The sequence below is a fragment of the Pelodiscus sinensis genome, chromosome 25 (assembly GCF_049634645.1).
Source record: "Pelodiscus sinensis isolate JC-2024 chromosome 25, ASM4963464v1, whole genome shotgun sequence".
In the NCBI taxonomy this organism is placed as follows: domain Eukaryota; kingdom Metazoa; phylum Chordata; order Testudines; family Trionychidae; genus Pelodiscus; species Pelodiscus sinensis.
In genome coordinates, this window is record NC_134735.1 from 12,893,284 (window position 1) to 12,914,671 (window position 21,388).

Below are 21,388 nucleotides of genomic sequence, written 5' to 3' on the forward strand. Positions count from 1 at the left end.
ACAACGGTTCACACTGCAGCATGCAACTGCCTAGGGCACCACAATATTTGGGGCTATTTGATGCCCCAAATCTTGTGGTATCCTACATGGCTTCATATTCTGAGGGATTGGTAGGGACAGCCTTGTCTGTAACCTCTCTAACTTCCCTCAGCTTCATCAAACTTCCTGAACATTTAGGCTATGTCTAGACTGGCATGATTTTCCGGAAATGCTTTTAACGGAAAAGCTTTCCGTTAAAAGCATTTTCGGAAAAGAGTGTCTAGATTGGCACGGACGCTTTTCTGCAAAAGCACTTTTTGCGGAAAAGTGTCCGTGCCAATCTAGACTCGCTTTTCCGCAAAAAAGCCACGATCGCCATTTTCACGGTCGGGGCTTTTTTGCGGAAAACAAAGCTGAGCTGTCTACACTGGCCCTTTTGCGCAAAAGGACTTTTGCCCGAATGGGAGCAGCATAGTATTTCTGCAAGAAGCACTGATTTCTTACAGTTGGAAGTCAGTGCTTTTGTGGAAATTCAAGCGGCCAGTGTAGACAGCTGGCAAGTTTTTCCGGAAAAGCAGCTGATTTTCCGGAAAAACTGGCCAGTCTAGACACAGCCTTACAGTATACTGTTCTATATATTGGGAGTGAAATTCCTTTTGAAGATTTCCCTATGATCAACAAACTTGTAGACAGTGAGCCCTCAGTTGGATGTGGGCATGGACTCCATCTAAATTGATGAATTAAGTTAAACAAGATTTAAACTTATTTGTAGCCATACTGGGTGTGGACAGTGTGTGGACTGAATTAAACTGGCTTAAAAAAATCATTAAAACCCATGCCAGCCTAAGGTCTCTACCTAGCCTAGAGCTCTTTTCTAAATCAACTTGGCTTAGTGATTTTTGGTGTCTTTTCATCCCGTATAGCAGAGGCCTTAGTGTTCTAAAAGATTGTGTGGGTGCCCAGTGCCACTTAGAAGAGGGATGGGAGGAAACAAAGAATGTCAGCTAACAAAATAAAGAACACAAGAGCGGCCATACTGGGTCCGACCAAAGGTCCTTCTGGCCCAGTGTCCTGTCTTCTGACAGTGGCCAATGCCAGATGCCCCAGCCGGAATGAACAGAACAGGTAACCATCAAGTGATCCCTCCCCTTGCCCATTCCCAGCTTCTGGCAAACAGAGGCTAGGGACGTCATTCCTGCCCATTCTGGCTAACAGCCATTGATGGAGCTAATCTCCATGAATTTATCTAGTTCTGTTTTTTGAACCTGTCTTGGCCTTCACAATATCCTCTGGCAGGGAGTTCCACTGTGCATTGTATGAAGAAATATGTCCTTTCTGTTTGTTTTTTTTAAACTTGCTACCTATTAATTTCATGTAATGTCCCTTAGTTCTTGTTTTATGGGAACGAGTAAATAACTCTTCCTTATTTACTTTCTCCACGCTGGTCGTCATTTTATAGACCTCTATCATATCCCCCCCCCCCCCCTTAGTCTTCTGTTTTCTGAGATGAAAAATCACAGTCTTCTTCATCTCTCTTCATATGGCAGCTGTTCCATACCCCAAATCATTTTCATTTTTGGATCCTATTATTGAGGTGTTTATCTGAAGACTTTCGTACTTAAGCTGGGTGTATAGTGCAATGCAAGAGTATGTTTCAATGGGCGTGACCAGATTACACCATCACCGAGCCCTGCAAATTTCTTGGGAATCAGAGAGACATCTACAGGAAAACATTAATCCACTAGTTCACTGTGTTGGTGGCAATCAGCTTGGAATGTGTCAGGAAATCTAAAAGTCTCAAAGAGGTCGCCTGTTAGTCTGTAACTTTAAAAACAACAATTAGTTCTGGGCACTTACAGACTAACTTATATATACCTTGAAGAATTTGAGAAGCTGACACCTGTCAGTGACATGGTTTCTGTGGATAGAAAGTAATGAAGGCAGTTTAAGGGCATACAAAGGTGAGATCTCGTCTGTGCATTATAACTGTCCTCGACAAAATTGCTTTTAACTTTGGAGACTCACATCCATGTGTCTTTATTTTGTATTAAGAGTGTTGGAATATCCTAAATGTCAGCGGGAAATGTATGTGTCTTCCAGGGAGGAAGGTTTAGGATGCTTTTTAAAGTGCAATTTAAATGCACTGGGAGAGGCATGGTTGCATAAAACGTGACGGGAGCGCAGTGTGTTAAACATGTTAGTACGCTGTTAGAGCTTTTTGGTCTTCACAGAATTCTATTGAGTGGTTAAAATAAACTCGGTGCCCATCAGACGAGAGTGGCCCATGTTTCAACATGGGCATTGGGATTGCTCTTGTATTAAAACATGATCCTCCCAAGCAGCTTTGCATGTGTGTACTAGACAAGCAGTTCTCAAACTGCCGGCCAGCACCCCCACGTGAGTTGTGGTCCCCTTTGAATGGGGTTGCAAGGGCTGGCTTAAGATTTGTCTACAGTGTTTTAAACTGCACGTGTGGCCTTGGCATGAGCGCTGGGGGTGAGGTGTCCCGGTGTTTTGTATAAGCCATCTCCATGAGGGAAGTTGTTAACAGCATGGCTTCCAGACTGACGCTTTACGGCGCTGTAACTTGCTGTGTTGGGGGTGGGGAAGGGTGATTTTCACACCCCGAGCTAGAAAGTTTGAGCTGTAAAGTGCCAGTGTAGACTTAGCTTGAGACTTGCTGGGGTCTAGGGTACAGACCCCTTGCCTGGGGTGAAAGCCCTTGAGCTTAAGCTTTGGTCCCCGCACCCCAGAGCTTGGGGCTCAGGCTTTAGTCAAGCCACCCCAACTGCCTGATGGATGGGATGGTCCCACGTGTGTAGATTAGCCCATAGAGTCCAGGATAGCTTGGGAGATTTCCTGGCCGGGGCTGGGGCTGGCAGCAGGGATCAGGCCCCAGCACTGAGTGGCAGCGGGAGCCATGTGAAGCGGAGTGGTGCCGTGTTTGGGGCAGGGATGTTAAATATCGGTTAATTGAATAGTCGATTAACTCATGAATTCTTATTGGTTACTCGACTATTCCATAGTCCCTGGGGGCAGGGCCAGCAGCCAGTGCTCTCTGGCCCCGCTCCCGAGGAGCCCCCTGCCACTCCGCGCTGCTACCTCTGCAGCAGTGCAGGGTGCTAGGCAGGAGCTGGTCCGTGAGGGGAGACAGTTTAAAAACCAGCTTCCCTCACAGACTAGCTGCCTGTTACCCTGCACTGCTACCTCCGATACAGAGGCAGAAGCGTGGAGTGTCGCAGCCCTTGTCCAGGGGTGGGTCTGAGCTCCCGGACTTGGAGCCAGAACTGAGCTGGGCTGCCTGACCGGCTCCTAATACACTTTAAATGCAGAGCTGCAGTGGGAGTAGGTCCCAGACCTGGTGCAAGCCGGGCTGCTGGCCAACCTGCTAAAAAATGTACTGACAAGGGAGGGGAAGGGGGAAGGATGCATGTGGTCTGTAGCATTAACCGATGAACTTTTGCTTTTCAGTCAATTGGTTAATCAACTACACTATTACATCCCTAGTTTGGGGGAGCAGAACAGAGTGGGCTGGGGCCAGATTGCTCCACTTCCTGCCGTTGCGGGGAAGCAGTGCGACCCAGCTGGAAGAGGGGTGGCAGATCAGAGCAGGCTGCTGGTTCACTCCGCATCCCACTGCTCCTACCACCGTGAGTGCGGGGGACAACTCCTGCTGCTGCCCTGTACGAGGCCCTCTGATAATCTCCCTGGTCATGTTGCTTGGTGGAGGAGGCTTCGGGGAAGGGGTGCAGTGGGGGGAGAGGGTGGAGCAGGGGCAGGAAAAGGCTGGGTGAGGTGGAGCAGGGGCTGGAAGGGGTGGGGTGGAGCAGGGCAGTGCTTGGGGACAGGTAGAGTGGGGATGAAACAGGGGGTAGGAAGAGGTGGGGCAGGGTGAAGGGAGATTGTCTTGCGTCCTGCACGTAGGGTGACCAGATATCTCATTTTAAAGGGACATTCCTTCCCGCAGGCATCCCTTTTTTTTTCTTTTTTTATAAAACAGGTAAATGGTCATGTATTTTCAGTCTCTCCCCTTCCATCAGCAATGAGAGGGGGGTCCAGGTGCTGACATTGGATGAGGGAGCAAGGCTGGTGCTCAGGGCACAGCTGGCTGCTCCCCCTGCTGGGGGTCCATGCTAGGCCAGCAGGCTCCTTCAACTGACTCCCTCGCCCCATTTTCAGCCAGCACTGGCTGCTTGCGGGTGAGCGTGCGTGGCTGGTCGTATGTCACCTCTGCTGCCCAAGCATCCTTTGTTTACGTGCTTCTCTTCTCACTGTCCCTTCCCTGCTCCTCCAACCCCAAGTCCGCTGCTCCTCTGATCCCCTCTTGGAAGGGTGTATCCTGCTCCTGGCACCGTGGAGAACCAGCCCTGGCCAGATCATTCAGCTCACAGCAGCCTGACTGGCACGTTCCTTCTATCCCCCATTGCCTGTGGTTCTGAGGAGTCACGCCCTGCGTCTGCCAAAGCCCTGGCAGGGGGATGCCCCTCAGCTAAGTTCTGGAGTGGTGGGAAGGAAGCTGTTTCCAGCTTTCTTGTGCCAGGATCCTGCAGGTCCCCAGGCAGGGGCGCTTAGCACCCTCTTCACATGCTGCTCCCTGCCCTAGGTCTTGCCTGCAGGGCTGCTCTGTCCTCAAAGCAGCCTCCCCTGCTGAGCCACCTCTCTGGTCTTGTTCCCTGAAGCACCCGCTGCCAGGCTGGCCCTGGTGCTCAGTGCATCCTTCTGGCTGAACTGCTTCCTGCCTGCCTATAGCCAGGAGACTGGAGGCAGTTGGGGTGTCGGTGGCCAGCTACAGCTTGGAGGTGTTACCTGCCTTTCTGGATTGTACGGGCAGGAAGGGACAAGCTGCTTCCAGCCATAGAGGAACAAGGGGTGGGAGGGAAGAGACGAGTGTCCTCCGGAAGCAAGGCAGGTCATCTCTATCCCTAGCCCCACTCCCATGCAACTGGAAGCAGCTCCAGTCCCTTCCCTTCCACACAGTGTCAAACGGCTGCTGCTGGCCACATTCTGGTGTGAACTCTTGACAGAAATCTGCAGAAGGGAGCCCTTGACCCCAGGGGCTTCCCACATGTTGCCTTAAGAAGATGCGGCACCGGGTACCAGGAGAGGCATGTCCATCGGTCAGGCATAGAGGGTGGAGAGCTCTGGGTAGGGCCCATCGGTCACTCCCATCACTGAGAGAGAAGGGTACAAGAATGTGTCACTTCTCCCCGAGCAAACCTTGACAATAAGCTAAATAAAAAGACCCAAGTTATGCAGCTATTTCTTTTTAAAGGGGCTCAGTCATGTTGACGTTAATGTGAATGTTGTACTGCAGGGCTATTCAGCTTTGGAAGCCCCGGGGGCCACAATGATACTTTCAGCACCTGCTGAGAACCGCAGCTTAAGTGTGGTTGCATACACATGCAAATATATATGCAAATAGCTTCTTTCACACTGAGGGGCATGAATACAAAGATTAAGGGAAAACTACACACCACACAGGCTCCATTTGTCATTTCTGATTATATTAATAAAATTTGACCACCCATATGACAGCACTTTTAATGAGCAATGACAGTCCAGGAATGTAACTACTAAAACGCATATCCAAAGAAGATTATATTGAATCGCTGTTGTGGAGCATGTCCCCTGTGGTGGCTGTGTGCAAGGATCCCACCTGTGAGCCCCGCGTAAACCCAAACGGCACTGCAAACGGGCTGCGGGCCGCATGTTGAGTAGCCCTGTTGTACTGCATAGTCCTGATTGCCTTTGAACTCGCTTGAATATGAGTAATTTTAAGAGGTGTTTCATATTCGGCATAGGAAAATTGGGGGGATGTGGGTAGGATGTCCCCAGGGATGGTCCTGAGGCTCAATTGGTTCAGCCTTCAGTCCCCTCCCCTTCACCCCGGGTCGTGACATAATTTTTTTTGTCAGAAGGGGGTGGTGATGTAAGGATGTTTCAGAGCCCCTGCATTAGACAACAGTGATTGTGTGTTGGACCAGCTGGCTAAAATGTGACCAAAACAGGACCCTGGGAGTTTTCCAATGGAGGTTTAGCACTAACACTTGGGTGGGAGAGTGTGCTGCTTTGAAGTTGTAGTAGCTTTCTTCAGAGCTGTAGGCAAGAGGACAGCTTTGCTACTCAAGAAGCTGTCTTATGCAGACAGCTTATTAACTAGTCGCAAGACATTTGATTGAAAGTGCTGGAACCCTTTTAGACTAGATCTGTGCAGTTCTTTTCACAAACGTTGGTTCAACAGGGTAGTTCTGAAGGCTGTAGTTGAGTATGAATGTGTGTCAGAGGTTCTTATTGGAAATGGTCTTGACTGCTTAGTGATGATACTTGGAGCCCTGCATGCTTGCAAGATTTGTATCCACATTTAACTCGCGATCTGCAAAAATGATCCATGACATCCTCATTTGAGTCTCGCATCTATCCCCATACGTATAACTTTAGATCGACACAGAGGTGAATGAGAACTGTGCTCTGGGGAGAACTTTGGAGGAGCTGGTAGAGGCTCACACCCCTAATCCCACTAATTTCAAGTTCCTATTTTCCCCGGTCTCTTTCCTCAAGCACAAAATTGTCGCTCTTTAGCAGTTTCCCAGATGTCTGACTCAAGGAAGGAGGGGTGTGTTCTCTTATTATACAACAGTCTACAGTTTTCCTACACTTCATTATGCAGCAGAGTAAGGAGAAGACAGACAGACAAAACTGGTGCCAAAATCGAGTCCCCTTGCGTGCCATTTTCAGAAATGTCTTCACTGATCCAGGCTGGAACTGTGCTGAAACTGAATGCATACATGAGGCCAGTGAGAGAGATGCAGCTGTGAGAGTCCGGATTCTTTCTTTGGTCTTCCACAGGAGTATTCGTTAATCAGGACAATTGCTCAGGAAGCAAGGCTACTCAAAATACATGTCACTTTAAAGCATGTCTCCAGCAGCTGATCCACCCTGTAATTAAGAATGCAAAGTGAATGCAGCTCATAATGGTATCATAAGCCTACTGTTTTAAATGGCTGTGCGCACATGCTCTTCCTTTCACAGTCATTAATAATTAGCACTGTTGGTGAGCCTGGCACTTTAACAATCCCAAATATAAGTGGTTATTTCCCAGTGATGCTTGCAAACTTTCAGCCTGTATGATGAGTCATGTTTCAGAGAAAGGAGGAAGGGAGCTGCTCTCATGACAAAAATATACTCCGGAGAGACAGGAGTTGATGAGAGAAATGCCCACTGTGTACTAGGGGTAGAGTTTGACTTAATCTGTTTGTGACAGCCAGAACTGAATGGGGTTTATGCTGATTTAACTTGTGTTTTGGCTGCTTCATGGCTAGTTTGGAGACTTGTCTGCATCTAGGATTTTGGTCCCTCTTCTTGCTTTGTCATGTCCTCCCTCTAATCTCCCAAGGACAGCAGATACGATCTTCCTCCTAATTGGAAGTGGAGAAATTGCTGTGTTCAGTTCATTAATCTGTCGACCTGACAGTTTATTAAAAGAAAATGGAGCCCATTTTGCTTAGTGTAGCACTTTGAAACCTCAGGTGGCAGAAAGCACTTGAATTTACATTTCTTATAGGGGACCTCACTGGAGATGTATTTGAAATTAGGTTGGCACAGGTCTTCTGTAAAGCTGGTGTGTTGTGCATTGTATGGGGATGGTCACTAACCATTGGCTCAAATGACTACCTAGCACTTCAGTTCCAAATTCAATTCACAGTTTGTTCCTGGCAAGAATTGCTGCTTGCCCTGTGAACTTTAAAAACGCTCTGCTGAGCAAAATGAATGCAGCTCTTTAACACTACACTCACGACTCCAGGGCTAATGCTCTGGTCTCTGAAGAAACTGCTTTTAAGAGTCCAGGCAATCCATCTTTGGTGTTAAGTTTAAAAGTCCAGTCTGATTTTTCCTGTGTCTAACCCGAGGTGAATGTGAATTAAACTAGCACAAGTATCTTGTGTGCTTGCTTTTCAAACAGGCATGAGACTCCCCTCGCCTGTTTACAAACTTACAATAATTCATCAGCTTCGTTTGTGTCAAGTTTTGAACTTACCTTTCTTTCTGAAATGGCTCCAAGCTGCAACTATGGCTTCAGATTTTCTTTGAGGCAGAGTGAATCAAACTTTTCTGAGAAAATAAATTATTACTGCATTGAAGCTGGACTCCAGTGAGTCAGGAGGAAGAAATCTTTAGAGTGACCCAAGAAATGTTCCTTGTAGGTAAAATCAAATTGATTGGGAGCCCTTCTCCCCCCCCACATGGCACCAGCAGCACAGAAACACACATGGCCCCTGCAGCTGACTGCTTTGAGTGGCGTTGGAAGTGTGGCAGGCAAGAACCCTAGCTGAGGGTCCTGCTGGGCTGTTGGCTGAGAGCCTCCTATGGCAAGCGTCTCCCAGCCAGAGCCTGGCACCCCAGCTCCTCCTGCCCCAGGTCACAGCTGACCCCCTCTGCACTCTTCACCCCCTCGCCTCCTGCTTCGTCACAACTCTGCCCCAAGTAACCCGCTGCACCCCCCTCCTGGACCTCTGTCCTTGGTCACAACATCCTCTCAGACTCTGTACCCCTTCCTAAAACCCTCCCTTAGCTCACACGCTACTCCTTCTGCTCCCCAGTATCCTGCCCCAAATCACACACCCCTCCATCCAAATTCCCTCCCAGACCCACACCCTCTCCTGCACTTCATTCTCCTAACCAGAGCTCCCTCCTTGTACCCAATTTCTATTCCAGACCCCACATCCTCTCCATTAATATCATGGAAGAATGCAGCCCTTGATCACTTACCTAATTCTTGGCGTGTCGTCCCCCCCCCCCCCCCGATCAAAAATGATTGCCCACCCCTGACCCAGGTGGTCACGTAAGCTCATGCAGTCCTTGCAGTCATCACCCTTGCTATATTTAGATTAAAGCTAGCACAAATCTCAGTACAGGAACTGCAAATTGCACACCCTGGCTGCAATGCAGACATGCCTGATGAATAGTATCATGGCATGAAGATCCAAGCATCTCAGTGAAATACAATGCATAGGCCTTTCCTGTTTGCTTCTCTGTCTCTGAAAACTTGGCTTCCCACGTATTACTAAAACATGTCCAGTTCTGACGTCTGGTTGGTGTTACATAAGTGTCAGGAAATGTATGGCAAGGAAATTGGGGTGAGCTGGACATAGAAGATGGCTCCCCTGTAGCCGTGAGTGATGGGAGTCTTGCTGAGCTTCCTGCATGTGAGTAGCAGATGAATGAGGTGTCATCTTGGAGTATTGAGACATGTCATGTAGCCTAGTTTGACACCAGATAGCTCAAGAACTCCCTGAGTCCAAAAAGTTAGCATCAAACCCCAAAACATGTTTTTACTTACAGTTGCTCAGAAAATAAGACCCACCATTGTGATTTGTAGTCTAGTGCATACACAATAGAGTCCCCAGCATATTGGGGTATGCACTTCATTCTAGTATGACAAAAAGCCTCAGGGTTGGTCGACACTAATAAATTAGGTCAGCATAGCTATGTTGTTGAGGGGTCTGAAAAAATCCATCCCGCTGAGCGACGTAGTCAAGCAGCTCTAACTGCCTGTGGAGACAGTACTATGTCGGCAGAAGAATTCTTCAGTAAACTCAGCCACTTCCTCTTGGAGATGGATTACCAGAGCTAACAGGCGAGCCGAGCCGCTCCTGTCAGTGTAGCTAGGTCTAGGGTGCTATAGTGTTCTAAATGTAGACAAACCCTTGATAAGTCTCTGTTCTCAATACTGTTTACCGGCCTTGTGTCCTTTAGAGCGACTCAGGTGCTGCCGAGTTACATATAGCTAGAGGCCAGGGATTCTCCTATTAATTATGACCATAAAGTGGGTCACTAGCACTCTTCACTATGAAGCAAGGCTGCTACAAGCCCCTTCTGGCTTTTGCGGACTGAATTCTCCCTTCTAACAAAACTGCGAACTCCAGGTGAGCAAGAAAGGTGATGAGCCTGTCTCAGTGCTTTGTGTTCAGATCACTCTTTGCAACTTGCTACAGAAGCAGGATTTTTGTTTGATACAGAAAATGTTCCATAAGAATATCCTCTCAGCCCGTCGCCCTGCCCTCCCTTCTCCGGCTGTGTCCTCCAGGGAATTCTAGTACACTAGGTGGAGTGCAAGGTTGCATTGTGTTGCTTTCCTGAGTTTGTGTTGCACTTGGCTGGGTACTGTTGGCTTGTTATGGGGGTAGGGAGTGGAAATCAGACTGGCTTCGTTCTATTGTCTACAGCCATTGAGATGGGCTGATAACTTCAATAGGCTCTGTCTAAATACAGTCATGGAAGTCTGCCATTCTAGTACAGTACAGAAGGTATTTTATTCATGGAGCTTGCTTGTGGCTAGGGCAGTTTCTTTCAGCCATGCTCAAGAGACTGCAATCAAGTTTTTTGTTTGTGCTCCTACGGCTAAATTATAGCACTGTGCAAATTTAACTAATTCACATGTGAGAAATTTTTGACCAGTCTCCCTTCACACATCACAGTATGTCTGTAGCTTGTTGTCATTAAAAATGTCACTTGATTGCTTACTACTCGTCTTCAGTACTGACTGGTTTCTGAAGGCATGGAGTCTTGCTATCTGCTCTGCATGAGCTTGCATCACCGCTTATCACTTTCTGGGTATCCACAAGTGGCTGGCAGGAGCTGGCTGGCAGGGGCAGGCTGGGTGGGGAAGGAGAGATCTCACAAGTGTTTCACTGAGCCAGTCCCATGACTTTGCTTTTTTTTCCTCCTGTGTAGCTGAAGAAGTGGATCATCCACCATCTGACATGGGGATAGGGGCTGACGTCCTGGAATCTGGAGACACCACGCCCCCCACCAAGAGGAAAAGCAAGTTCTCAAGCTTTGGCAAGATCTTCAAACCTTGGAAGTGGAGGAAAAAGAAAAGCAGTGACAAGTTTAAGGAGACTTCAGAAGGTAAGGCATCAGGCTTAGTGCTGCTCTTGAAGTTTGGTTAAACGCCTTTTTCCCCCACTGGGAAGCACATGCCAAGTTGGTTCATCCTTTCCAATTGGTCATCAGAGCAGTGGCAGCTATGGCTGAGCTGCAAAGTCTGACGGCAGCCTTGTGTCCCAGTGCTGGCATGCTTGGAATCAAAGCGTAGTTCTTTGCCAGTGGTGGGATGACAAATTCAACCGATCAGAGGCCCCAACCACTGGCTCCTTAAAACTGCAGCTTAAATGTCTTTTAAATATCAATTTTCAGAAGAGTTTTAAAGGTGCAACATTCCTTTGTTGAAAGGAGCTTCCCCGGCAAGGCTTGGGTGGAGGAATGACTTGTTCACTGCTCTAGCACTAAATTTTGGTGTGTGAATACAGGCCTTGGGTTATTTTTACATCCTCTTTCCTCTTCTTCCTCCATGCAGAATGCAGCCTCTTGAGCTGTATTTATTTCATCCACAGAGCCAATCCATCTGAAAACCATTTTTGAAACCCTCCCCTTGCCCTGTTTTCTGAGTGCTTTTTTTCAATTTAATATCAGTTTTAGAACGAAAGATTTCTATGCGAAAGCCAAGAGAGGAGCTGGTTAAAAGAGGGGTTCTGTTGGAAGACCCTGAACAGGGTGAGTTTGCACATGAACCTGTCATCCGCCTATCTGTGTTCTGTGTAGCTGGTCTGCTGCTGCCATAATCCCACCCTTGTTACTGCACCTTAAAATAATAAAAAAAAGTATAAAGGCTGTTTTTTAAACATGCCCTCCTGTCCCTTGTCTGTCCTTTGCACGTGTTCCCTGTCTGGCTCCTGCACCTGGGTAGGAAAGCAGTGCAGTGAGGAAGAAATGCCAAAGGCAAGTATTCGATGTTCGTATGCGCTTGCCTGTCTGCTGCTGACAGGGAAATTGTGTCACTTCCTGTCATGTCTCTGTCATATTTGTATCTCTGCCCAGCGTTTTGTCCCATCCCTCTGTGCTCCTGTCCTTCACGTTCATGCTCTCAGAAATCTCCAGGTTGTTCTGATTGTTTTAGTTTATATCCTAGTCCCAGTGTGAAATAGCTTAACTGTAATGTTGAATTCCAGGGCTACACGGCCAAATGAAAAGAAACAAAAATTCAGTATGGCTTTTGAGCGGCTTGTGTAGAAGTGTTCCATCAGGAAGTTGACAGGAGTCCTTTACATACTCCTGAGACAGGCATAGAATGGTGCTTTCGTTTCTGGGCTCCTCATCAAACGATAGGGAAAACAACAAAAATTATTAATGTAACTCAGGAGGAAAGATTCTAGCAAAATATGGTAAAATATGATTAATGTAATCCACAAGTATCTGAAACTTGTAAATACTAAGTTAAGGGAGGGATTGTGTCGTTCAAAGATGTGTAATGAGAGTCATGGGATAAAACTTAGGAAGTGAAAACATAGGCTCAGTATACATTTCCTGTGTATGTGTGTAGGAGAGAGAGAGAGTTCAGAGAGATGGTGTTCCAAGGTGTAGCAAGGGTGTGGCACACAGGAGTTTTGGTAAGAGACCAAAGAATTTTGTGTTTTGGCTGTAGTCACTTGACCTGGGTTAGGAAGTGGAGGAAACGGTTGCAATAAAATTAAATAAAGTGCTAGAAATAAAATGTGGGCTCAGGCAAGCACTGTCAGGCTGGATAGATTTAAAATCGCAGAAATTAAAGTCAGTGGAAGGTTTCTGTTGTTGGTCACAGTTTTAAATTCTGCACTCTCAAAATCTGAAAGACGTATTCTGGAGAGCGAGAGGAGAGATTATTTTTTTTTACCCACTTACATGTGCTGTGCTGGCTTCTGAGTTCTGACATTCAGATCTCAGTGGCTCATTTCAATAAAATTCTTTGCTGTCCTTTATTCAGCTCTAGACAGCTGCATTATGTCTAGTATGTGTTTTACGGATTGCAAATGGTGCATGCAAATCTAAGGAGAGCAGCTGGCAGGGGTAGCGAGGGTAGGTTCAGATGGGATGCGAACATTGGTGGAGTTTTGGCAGACACAGGAAGACTATGTGGGGATGAGGAGTAGAGAAGGTGATTTATCCACAGTGTGGGGACATAGAGAGCCAGCACCAAATGAGCAAGGGCAGCAGACGCAGTCCTTCGGGCAGGCTGACCCAAGCTCATGGAGCGCTTTAAAAGCAAGGGCGACCATTTTGAACTAGATTCTGAAATGATGAAAAGCCACTGGAATTGAAGTGCCTGGGGATAAAAGTGAGAGCCAGCAGCAGCATTCTCTACATGCCAGAACCTGGTAACTACAAGAGGGCATAAGGAGAGAGTTTGGATAGCTGAGGAGGGGCGTGGGTTGTAACATCTAGGAATAAACCCTTCCTACAACAACAGAAGAGTGTTTTCCATCAGCATTGACAATCGACCTCTTTGAACCTTTGTCTAGGTTAATGGAAGAATTCTTCCATTGACTTGGGGGTTAGGTTGTCTTAACTACAGTGCACAGGGCTGTGAAGAAACTTAGCTTTCTCTACCTAACTTTTAAGTGTAGACTAAGCCTAATCAAATTTAGCCAACCCAGCAGCCTTTGCCTGAATTCTCAGAGAACTTGAAACAGTTGCTGAAAATGGAAAAAATGTGTCCTGTCAATCTAATGGGTAATAATTCAGTTTATGTCGACAGTGCAGTTTGTCAACAAAACTTGTCACTCGGGGATGTGTGTGTATGTGAGAATAAATCACTGCCTGAGCAACGTAAGTTACACTGACACAAGCACTGGTGTCACAGGCGATTAGTACTGTATGGCAGGGCGGAATGGATGTGTGGCTGCCTTTCTTTTCCTAAAGCACAGCTCAGCTTTCAGTGTTTAGGGAATGCTGCTGTAGAAAGCATGGGAAGAAGTGGTGAGGATAAAGGAGGTTCTGGAAATGCATGCCAGACCCAAATCGAAAAGGGAGGTAGGAGAAACGAGACTTTGAAAGAGAATCACCTTCCCCATTGTTCAGCTGTTTGGGGCTGCTCATCATTTCCCAGGGCAAATGCTGCAGGAATGCTGAGTACAAACAAATCTGGAAAGTCTCCGTGCACTGGAAACACTGAATGAATCTTGTCTTCAGAACCAATCCTACTGGTGGCCTGGCCAGCATTTTGAGTTCTCTAATGTAGCGTAGTACAGGGATTCATTACGAGTCCCTAAAAGTAGGTTGAAACAGAAGGCTGCAAGCGCTTGACTGCAACTGCCACTGGACTGCTGAGAATGGGAGAGTGCTGGCCTTGAAGGCCATCCTAACTGTGAACCTTGTAAATATGTTCCTTTGTAAATGAGCTGGTAGTATGGGAGACCACTGGAACAATGGATGCACCAGAGTTACAGGAGATCAGGCCCTATGCTACCTTTGAGCACATTGTGGTAGAAATTAAGAGCTCTGAACAAACTTGATGCTGGTGTTACCATATGCTGTTGTATGTGGCAAGTAATACTAGGACCATCTATTCCAGAAGTGAAGGAATGTTGTGGATACTTTCAGATTTTTAACTAGACAGTCATTGGCATTCTGTTGCCAGTTCCCTGCCTGCCAATAGGTATGTATCTTCTCAGACTTCAGATCGTAAAATCGTAGAACTGGAAGGCCCCTCGAGAGATCATCTTGTCCCAGACCCCCTGCACTCATGGCAGGACTAAGTATTAAGAATATTTTGTCTCCTAATGGCTTTTCTGTTCATTCCTCACCCCCTTCCCCTCACAGATGAAGAGGAACCAGACAAACTGAGCCATACTGAGTTGAAGAATGGGCATACAGTCCCCGTTGGTGGCCCTGGGATCTCAAACTTGGAGGAGGAGGTTGAAAAGAGATCAAGCCTTAGGAAGCCTGTTCCAGCTGAGGAACCAAAGAAAAGACCAGGTAAGAAATGAGGCTTGTTTCAGTTTCTCATGAAGAAATACCTGTCTTGAAGTCTCTTCTCTTGTGAGCCCTCATTCCCCAGTCTCTGTAGCATTCTTTTGTGTTCTCTTTGCAGGCTCATCCAGTAACAATCCCAGTTCAGAAGTGGAGCCATCTCATGAGCCACATGCACCCAGGCAGCCTTTGCTTCCTCCAAAAAGACCCTTGTCCTCTTCTCAGGAGGCAAGTGATGTGCAGGCGAAAGACCCTGCCCCAGCCAGCCGCACTATAAGGACTGCACCCTCTTCTTCTGTGACTGCCACCACCAGCACAGCAAAGACAGTCAATTCCACAGTCGCCCCTTGCCCAGCCCCCAGAACTCTACTCCCTGCTCATGCCAGCACTAACACTACTGCTACCACAAGTACAACCAGTGGGGTGCCAGCCAAACAGCCCCCCATCCCACCCCCAAAGCCAGTGAACAGAAATAGCAACCCTTTAATAGGTAAGTGTCTTCCTCTTTGCAAGTGGTTGTCAGGCACAGGGTGCTCTTTAGTTCTTACTTTGAGATTGCAGTCTCTGGAAGGGAAGATTTGGGTTACTGTGTTCATAAGTGGCATGTCTCTACCTGTGAGCCAATCAAGTATCTTCAAAGCTTGGCCACTAGACAGGCATGGAAATGGGTGAACTATGTTGGTTCCAGTCCCACTAGCACTGGACTAAAGTTAGTTACTTTCACATGGCACTAGAGACCTAACAATCTGCCTAGCGCAGATGTTTCCAGCAGCTGATCAAGCTACTCAGGGTCTTGTTTTTCTTTTAAGGGTAGTGACTGAGATTAAAAATCACTGTTGTAATGAAGCATTTTTCTTCCACCAAGGCGGGAACTTATCAGATGTGCTGGACTGGAAGGCTTAGGATTGTTAGTAGGGATGCTAAAATGCATGCTATTAAGTAACCGTGACCACTGAAAATTTCAGCAGTTACATGGGGGGTAGCAGCTGGCTCCCTGAGAGCTGGTGCACATGGGAAGCCTGCTTTTAAGCCAGCTTCCCACGTGTACTGGCTTCTGCCTGCTGCCCCACACTGCTGCCTCTGATACAGGCTCCCTGGGATGTCTTAAGAGCTGGCTCCCTCATGTACCAGGAGCCTGCGTATCACCATGAATGTTAACCAATAAGCCTTGGCCAAGCCAAGTTTAGTTACAGCTGTTTGGTGTTCTTAGGAACTGGTAAGTCCCAGCAGGAAATGTCCACATGACAAATCGCTGTGGTATTTGGCCTGGATCCATGCCCATGCTGGAACTTGCAGCAGCAAGGCAAAGGATTTGGAGTGGGCTGTGGCGTCTGAATTGTCTCCATACTCCTTTAGGTGCTTCCTCAAACGTGCATTGGCAAGGCAGCTAAGGCATGTTGGGGAAGCACGCCCCTTCTCCCACTCATTCTGCTGCTGTGGGTAAATGGAGATGGTCAAGCTGGAGGGCTTCCCATCTGGGAACTCCCACAGCCCTAAAATGTAAACTAAGAGTGGATTCTTCCTAGTGCTGGTTAAGTAAAAAATATTAAATGCATTAATTTCCAAACCTGTTTTAACAGAACATGTTGGGGGTGGGGGGAGTTTCTTGCCAGACAGTTAGCCCACCATTAAGTATTGGTCTCTTAGATGCCTTCGTTAATACATTTCACTTGTGACTTATAGTTTAAGTGGCTGAATCAAGCCTTTAAAGCACCATCCCCATTTCACAACCACTGCACAGCTCTGTCACTCGTCTTCAGGCTGGAGTAGCAGGGAGTGCCAGAGATCAGGACTGAGATGTAGGGACAGAGCTGTGGCCTGAGTCCATCACTGGAAAAGTGGTGTCTGGGCATATGCACGTCTTGTTGGGAACCATTGGCAGAGTTGTATAGAGAGAGCCAGCACAGGTCCTATGTTCAGCAGGCTGAGATCAGTGCTTTCATTTCCACAAGCAAATAACTCTGCTTCTCCAGACTAAAAAAATGAATTTGAATCTAAATCGTTCAGTATTTCTGCTCTGGGATGCTCTTTGCTCTAGCAGGTTTTACAGTTGAACTGTGCATGGTATTAAACTGCTGTTTGCCAGATGAGGAAACTAGTCTGACATTCCTGTTGTGCAAGCAAAGAAATACCTTCTTAGCTAGTTTAAGCTGCTTGCATACAACATGGGTGGTATTTGAAATGCACCAGCACTAATTGCAGATGATGTTGAGAAAAAAATGTAATGAAAGACCGCAAACTGTCCTGCTGCTGCTAACCCAGCCATGTAGGGTAGGGCTTCAGACACCTATGGCAGAGGGTGTGAGAGGAATAAAATGTCAGGAGAGTTGACCAGCGTCTGCACCTGTGTTGCTTGCTTTGCCTGTTGAGAATCCACATCTGAACGGTGAACAGTTTCACAATTCTGATCTGTGCAAACCTACATTTAAAAACTAAACTCAGTATTGTTTCTGACACACGAGTATTGAAAGCAGGATTGGAGTTAGTCACTCTGTAGTATCAAACCTGCCGTTTCACGTGACTAAAGGGTAAAATAGAAGGGTTGTGTGTTTGGATGGTATAAACAACAAGGTAGGGAAGAAAATATTTTAACAGGATAGTAAAGATGCAACTAGGAACCAGTGGATTTGAATTTGGCAAAGGAATGTACAATTTCCATGTCCAGAAGTGTTACCCAATGGTGAGATTGGAGAATAGGCTCCCAAAGGAACTGATGAAAGCCCTGTTGATGACAAGACATGAAATAGAAGGGAACAGTAGAATTGAAGTGAAGTGAACATGACTAATGTAACTAATGTAATGTCTTTTCCATCTCTCTTTTCTCATTTGGAACATTAGGCTGCTGGCCTCTTAAACTTCACTTCACAGCAGAATAGGCTCTGAAAAAGCCACATTGCATGTAACTAACTCTTACCCTACAGCCGTGGTCCCCAACACAGTGCCCGCAGGCGCCATGGCGGGGGCATTTATGTGCGTCCATGCTGCCGTTTTAAAACTACTCACATTCACCCCTGCTTAGAGCAGGGTCGGCAGCCTGGGGCCCGCGAGAGAGCCTGACGCGGCGCTTTGGAGGCTTGAGCCCCTCCCCCACCGCAGCAGGCAGCCCGCGCAGGCGCGTCAGTAGCCAGAGCAAACCCCACACTGGTTGGGTCTGGCTGCGAGGCAGCAACAGGCCCCATCCCCTGCGCAAAACAGCCATGGCGGCGCCCTCTGTGGTGCAGGAACTGCGAGCCGGCAGGAGAGGGTCCCTCGTGGCCGCTTCTGCCCCCCCTCCCCCCCCGCACAAGCCCATTGGCCGGACCTGGACAATGGCAGCTGCGGGAACCTACCAATCCCCAAGCACATGGTCAGGCAGGTTCTGTGGGAGAAACAGGAGAGCAGCACATCTCGCTGGTGAGTGTCCAGCCCCCCAGCTACTCCCACTCCTATATCTTCACCCATAGAACTCTCCTCCCAGACCCTGCACCCCAGTCCCCTGCCCTGAGACACAATCCAAACCCCTGGCCTGACACCCTGCCCTCTCCCCCCCAGTATAATGGCTGGTATTTTCAGTTTCTCAGCTGGAAAGCCACTTGGGACATTATTCCCCTGCCATGTGGAAGGGAGTGTGAAATTTAAATGTGCCATGATTTTTGGGGGGGGGTGCTTTTTTTGCTCAACATTTGGACATTTCCCCCCCCCCTTTTATTAATGCAGAGTTTTGTTTAAAATGTATAATTAAAATAAAATTATCCAATTAAATTAAGTTTCTATCAAATTTACCCAATTCACATTTAATATGAAAATAGCCTTCAGTTGCACATTTGATGCCTTTTTTCTATTTTTTTTTTCCTCCAAGCGGGGGGAGGGGGCACAAATTGACATTCTTCCCCCTGCCATGGTGGGGATGGGGAGTGTGAGATATAAAGAGGCCATGGTTTTTTGGGGGGAGGGTGCTTTTTTTGCTCAACATTTGAACATCCCCCCCCCTTTCTATTAATGCAGAATTTTTTTAAAAAATGAATTACAATATAATTAAAATAAAAATTATCCAACTAAATTAAGTTTCTATCAAATTTACTCAATTCACATTTAATATGAAAATAGCCTTCAATTGCACATTTGACACCTTTTTTTGTTGGCGCCCACCACACTCTTCTGAAAACATGAATGTGCTATTGTCCACAAAATGGTTGGGGACCACTGCCCTACAGAAACAAAAGAGAGGACTATGCAGCACTTTAAAGACTAACACGATGGTTTATTAGGTGATGAGGTCATCACCCAATAAACCATTGTGTTAATCTTTAAAGTGCTGCATAGTCCTCTCTTTTGTTTCAGCGAGATCAGACGAACATGGCTACATTTCTATTACTATCTTACCCTACAGTAGTTCACAGTGAATGCATGGATTCTGTCCAAGACAATGCTAAGTACAGGCGCAGCTGTGGCATTCACAGTAAAGTGGGTAATTTACCCCTTGCTAGAGCAATGGGTTGGCTTCCGTCAGTGCTTTTTTTGTTAAATAAATAAATAAAATAAATAAATAAATAAATGAAATAAAGGTGCCAGTACTCCAGGGAAAAAGTTGAGGGGGGGGAAAAAAGCCAGTGTGGGGCCGGCATTGCCCTTTTAAGACATGTGGCCCCTTTAAGAAATGCGGCCAGCCGACTGACAGACATTTGCATACAGAGGTGCTGGTACGCTCCGTTCTTTCCAGGTAAGAATGGAGGTGCTGGTACTGCATACTGGGCAGTACCGTCACAAAAACAGCACTGGCTTCTGTGTTGGATTAGAGGCATTTGTATTGTTCTGGATGCAGTGAAACTAATTATTAATCTGGTGAGAGAGACTCCTTACTCTTACTCATGAAGAGAGACCAATTGGATTTGCAGTTGGACCTAATTCTATAGCTGCTCCCCTGAATGGGGGAGAGAAAAGGAGAGAGGATGGCTGCTGGACTGGTCTCAGAATCGGTCTCTTAGTAGCCAAACCTGTCCTCTAAGGGCTGATCTTATGTAGCTTTGAATGGCACTGAAAACCCTCCAAGCTGAAGGACACTCAGCACTAGACAGACTCAGGGCCCTTAATCTGCAGTGAAACATCTGTACATTCTGAGCTTCTGAAAAATGTGACCATTTCTGTATTATTGCAGTCTCCCCAGGAAGCGCTATCTCCTGATCTCTTGCTACCTTTTGTGGCTCTGCACAAAAGACTAGTAGCTCTTGTTCCACATCTGGGAGTGTGTCGACACAGGTGTGATTGTTCCATGGAACACAATTTGACACCAAATAAAACTGATGTTTTCAAAGCAATTTGGTAGGAGGGAAATTGACCTTTCAACCCTAAGAAGCTTCTTTTGCATTAATATTAAAGGCCCGAAAGCCACTGTGTAGTAGAGCCTGGCATGGGACTTTTAAAAATTATGTTCCCATGGTTATGGCAGTAGGTACTGTGGGTCGCATGGGATCCCAGTCCTGCTGCAAAGCTCAACGCACTAGTTCTGTGCAGGGTTCTCCACTTCATCAGAAGTCCGGTGTCCTTATTAAACATGGAATATTCCCCTTTGAGAGAAGTGACATACCAAGTGTGAGGACTCCACATTTGGGAACCACTTGTGAAGACTGTATTTTCTGGATTTTGGTACATTACATTTGGGTTCCAGCCCTCTTCCCCTAGTTGCTTTTTTCTTGTCATTCTCTCCTTGATCCGCATCAAACAGCACATACCGCTGCATCATAATCAGATCGGCCTCACAAATTGGGAAGGGACTTTCCCAACTATAGATTTCATGGACCCTCTGGACAAATGCAGATTCATTATGTCAACTCTGCCTTAGATGTAGTGACCGCAGTAGCACCATAGATGAAGGGTAAGCTGGTAACAGGACTTGTGATCCAGTGTTGAGTCCATATGGAGTAGGAGAAAGCCCTTTCATCCTGCAGAAGAGTAGCTAGCAGAAATGTTCTCTGATAGCTAAATTGAGTGTGAGCCCTTCAATGTTTCAGTCCCATTCAGTGCCAGATGTATGCACAAACTAAGCAAGCTACATTTTAGGGCCTCAGATTGAGAGGCCTCTAAATAAACTTTATTTCTGTTTTCATTCTCCTTTCTGTTAGACTAATACACATTTTTTTTGGTAATGCTGTGGGGCCTCTTAAACTTGCTGAGGCTCTAAGCGGTGTCATGTCTTGATCCAGCCCTGGTCCCTCTGCTTCTTCTTCAAATAGCAATACCTTAAAAGTGTGCTATGAAAGGAAAAGCTTTAAGTGAAGGTTTATGCCGGGGATATTGTAGCAAATTCCATTGTTGGGTGATGGCTGTAAATGCAAGCACAAAGTGTCCTGGTTGCATTCATTGCTTCGCTAGGTGAGCAGCATACTGATAAGCATGTCCAGCACCTGCCTGAGGAATGCTGCCATTCCTGGAGCTGGCTGTACTGTTGCACTCTCCCCAAGCCAGCCTTCCATGCAGATCAGCAAGATGAGCGGAGCTCTTCCGGCCTGCTTGCGCTTGGCTTTTGTCCTGACTTCTTTCTTTGAAGCACAAGTGAGAAGCTTTGCCACTGGTTACCTCTGGCATCTGGCTTTAAGGAGCGAGCAGCTGAGTGTGCAGGAGGTCATGCAATCTGATCGAGGTCTTAATG

General features: G+C 46.9%; 1 protein-coding gene across 6 annotated transcripts in view; it reads left to right on the forward strand.

The window, feature by feature from the left end:
- Positions 1-21,388, forward strand: part of PHACTR4 (phosphatase and actin regulator 4) — a 119,559-nt gene that overhangs the window by 87,050 nt on the left and 11,121 nt on the right. For 5 of the 6 annotated variants that reach the window (XM_075908596.1, XM_075908592.1, XM_075908595.1 and 2 more), the window contains 4 exons: positions 10,711-10,887; positions 11,452-11,532; positions 14,614-14,769; positions 14,885-15,253. In XM_075908596.1, the coding sequence (XP_075764711.1) occupies positions 10,711-10,887; positions 11,452-11,532; positions 14,614-14,769; positions 14,885-15,253 (783 nt within the window). The remainder of the gene's footprint in view (positions 1-10,710; positions 10,888-11,451; positions 11,533-14,613; positions 14,770-14,884; positions 15,254-21,388) is intronic. The other variant, XM_075908593.1, reaches the window with a different exon arrangement.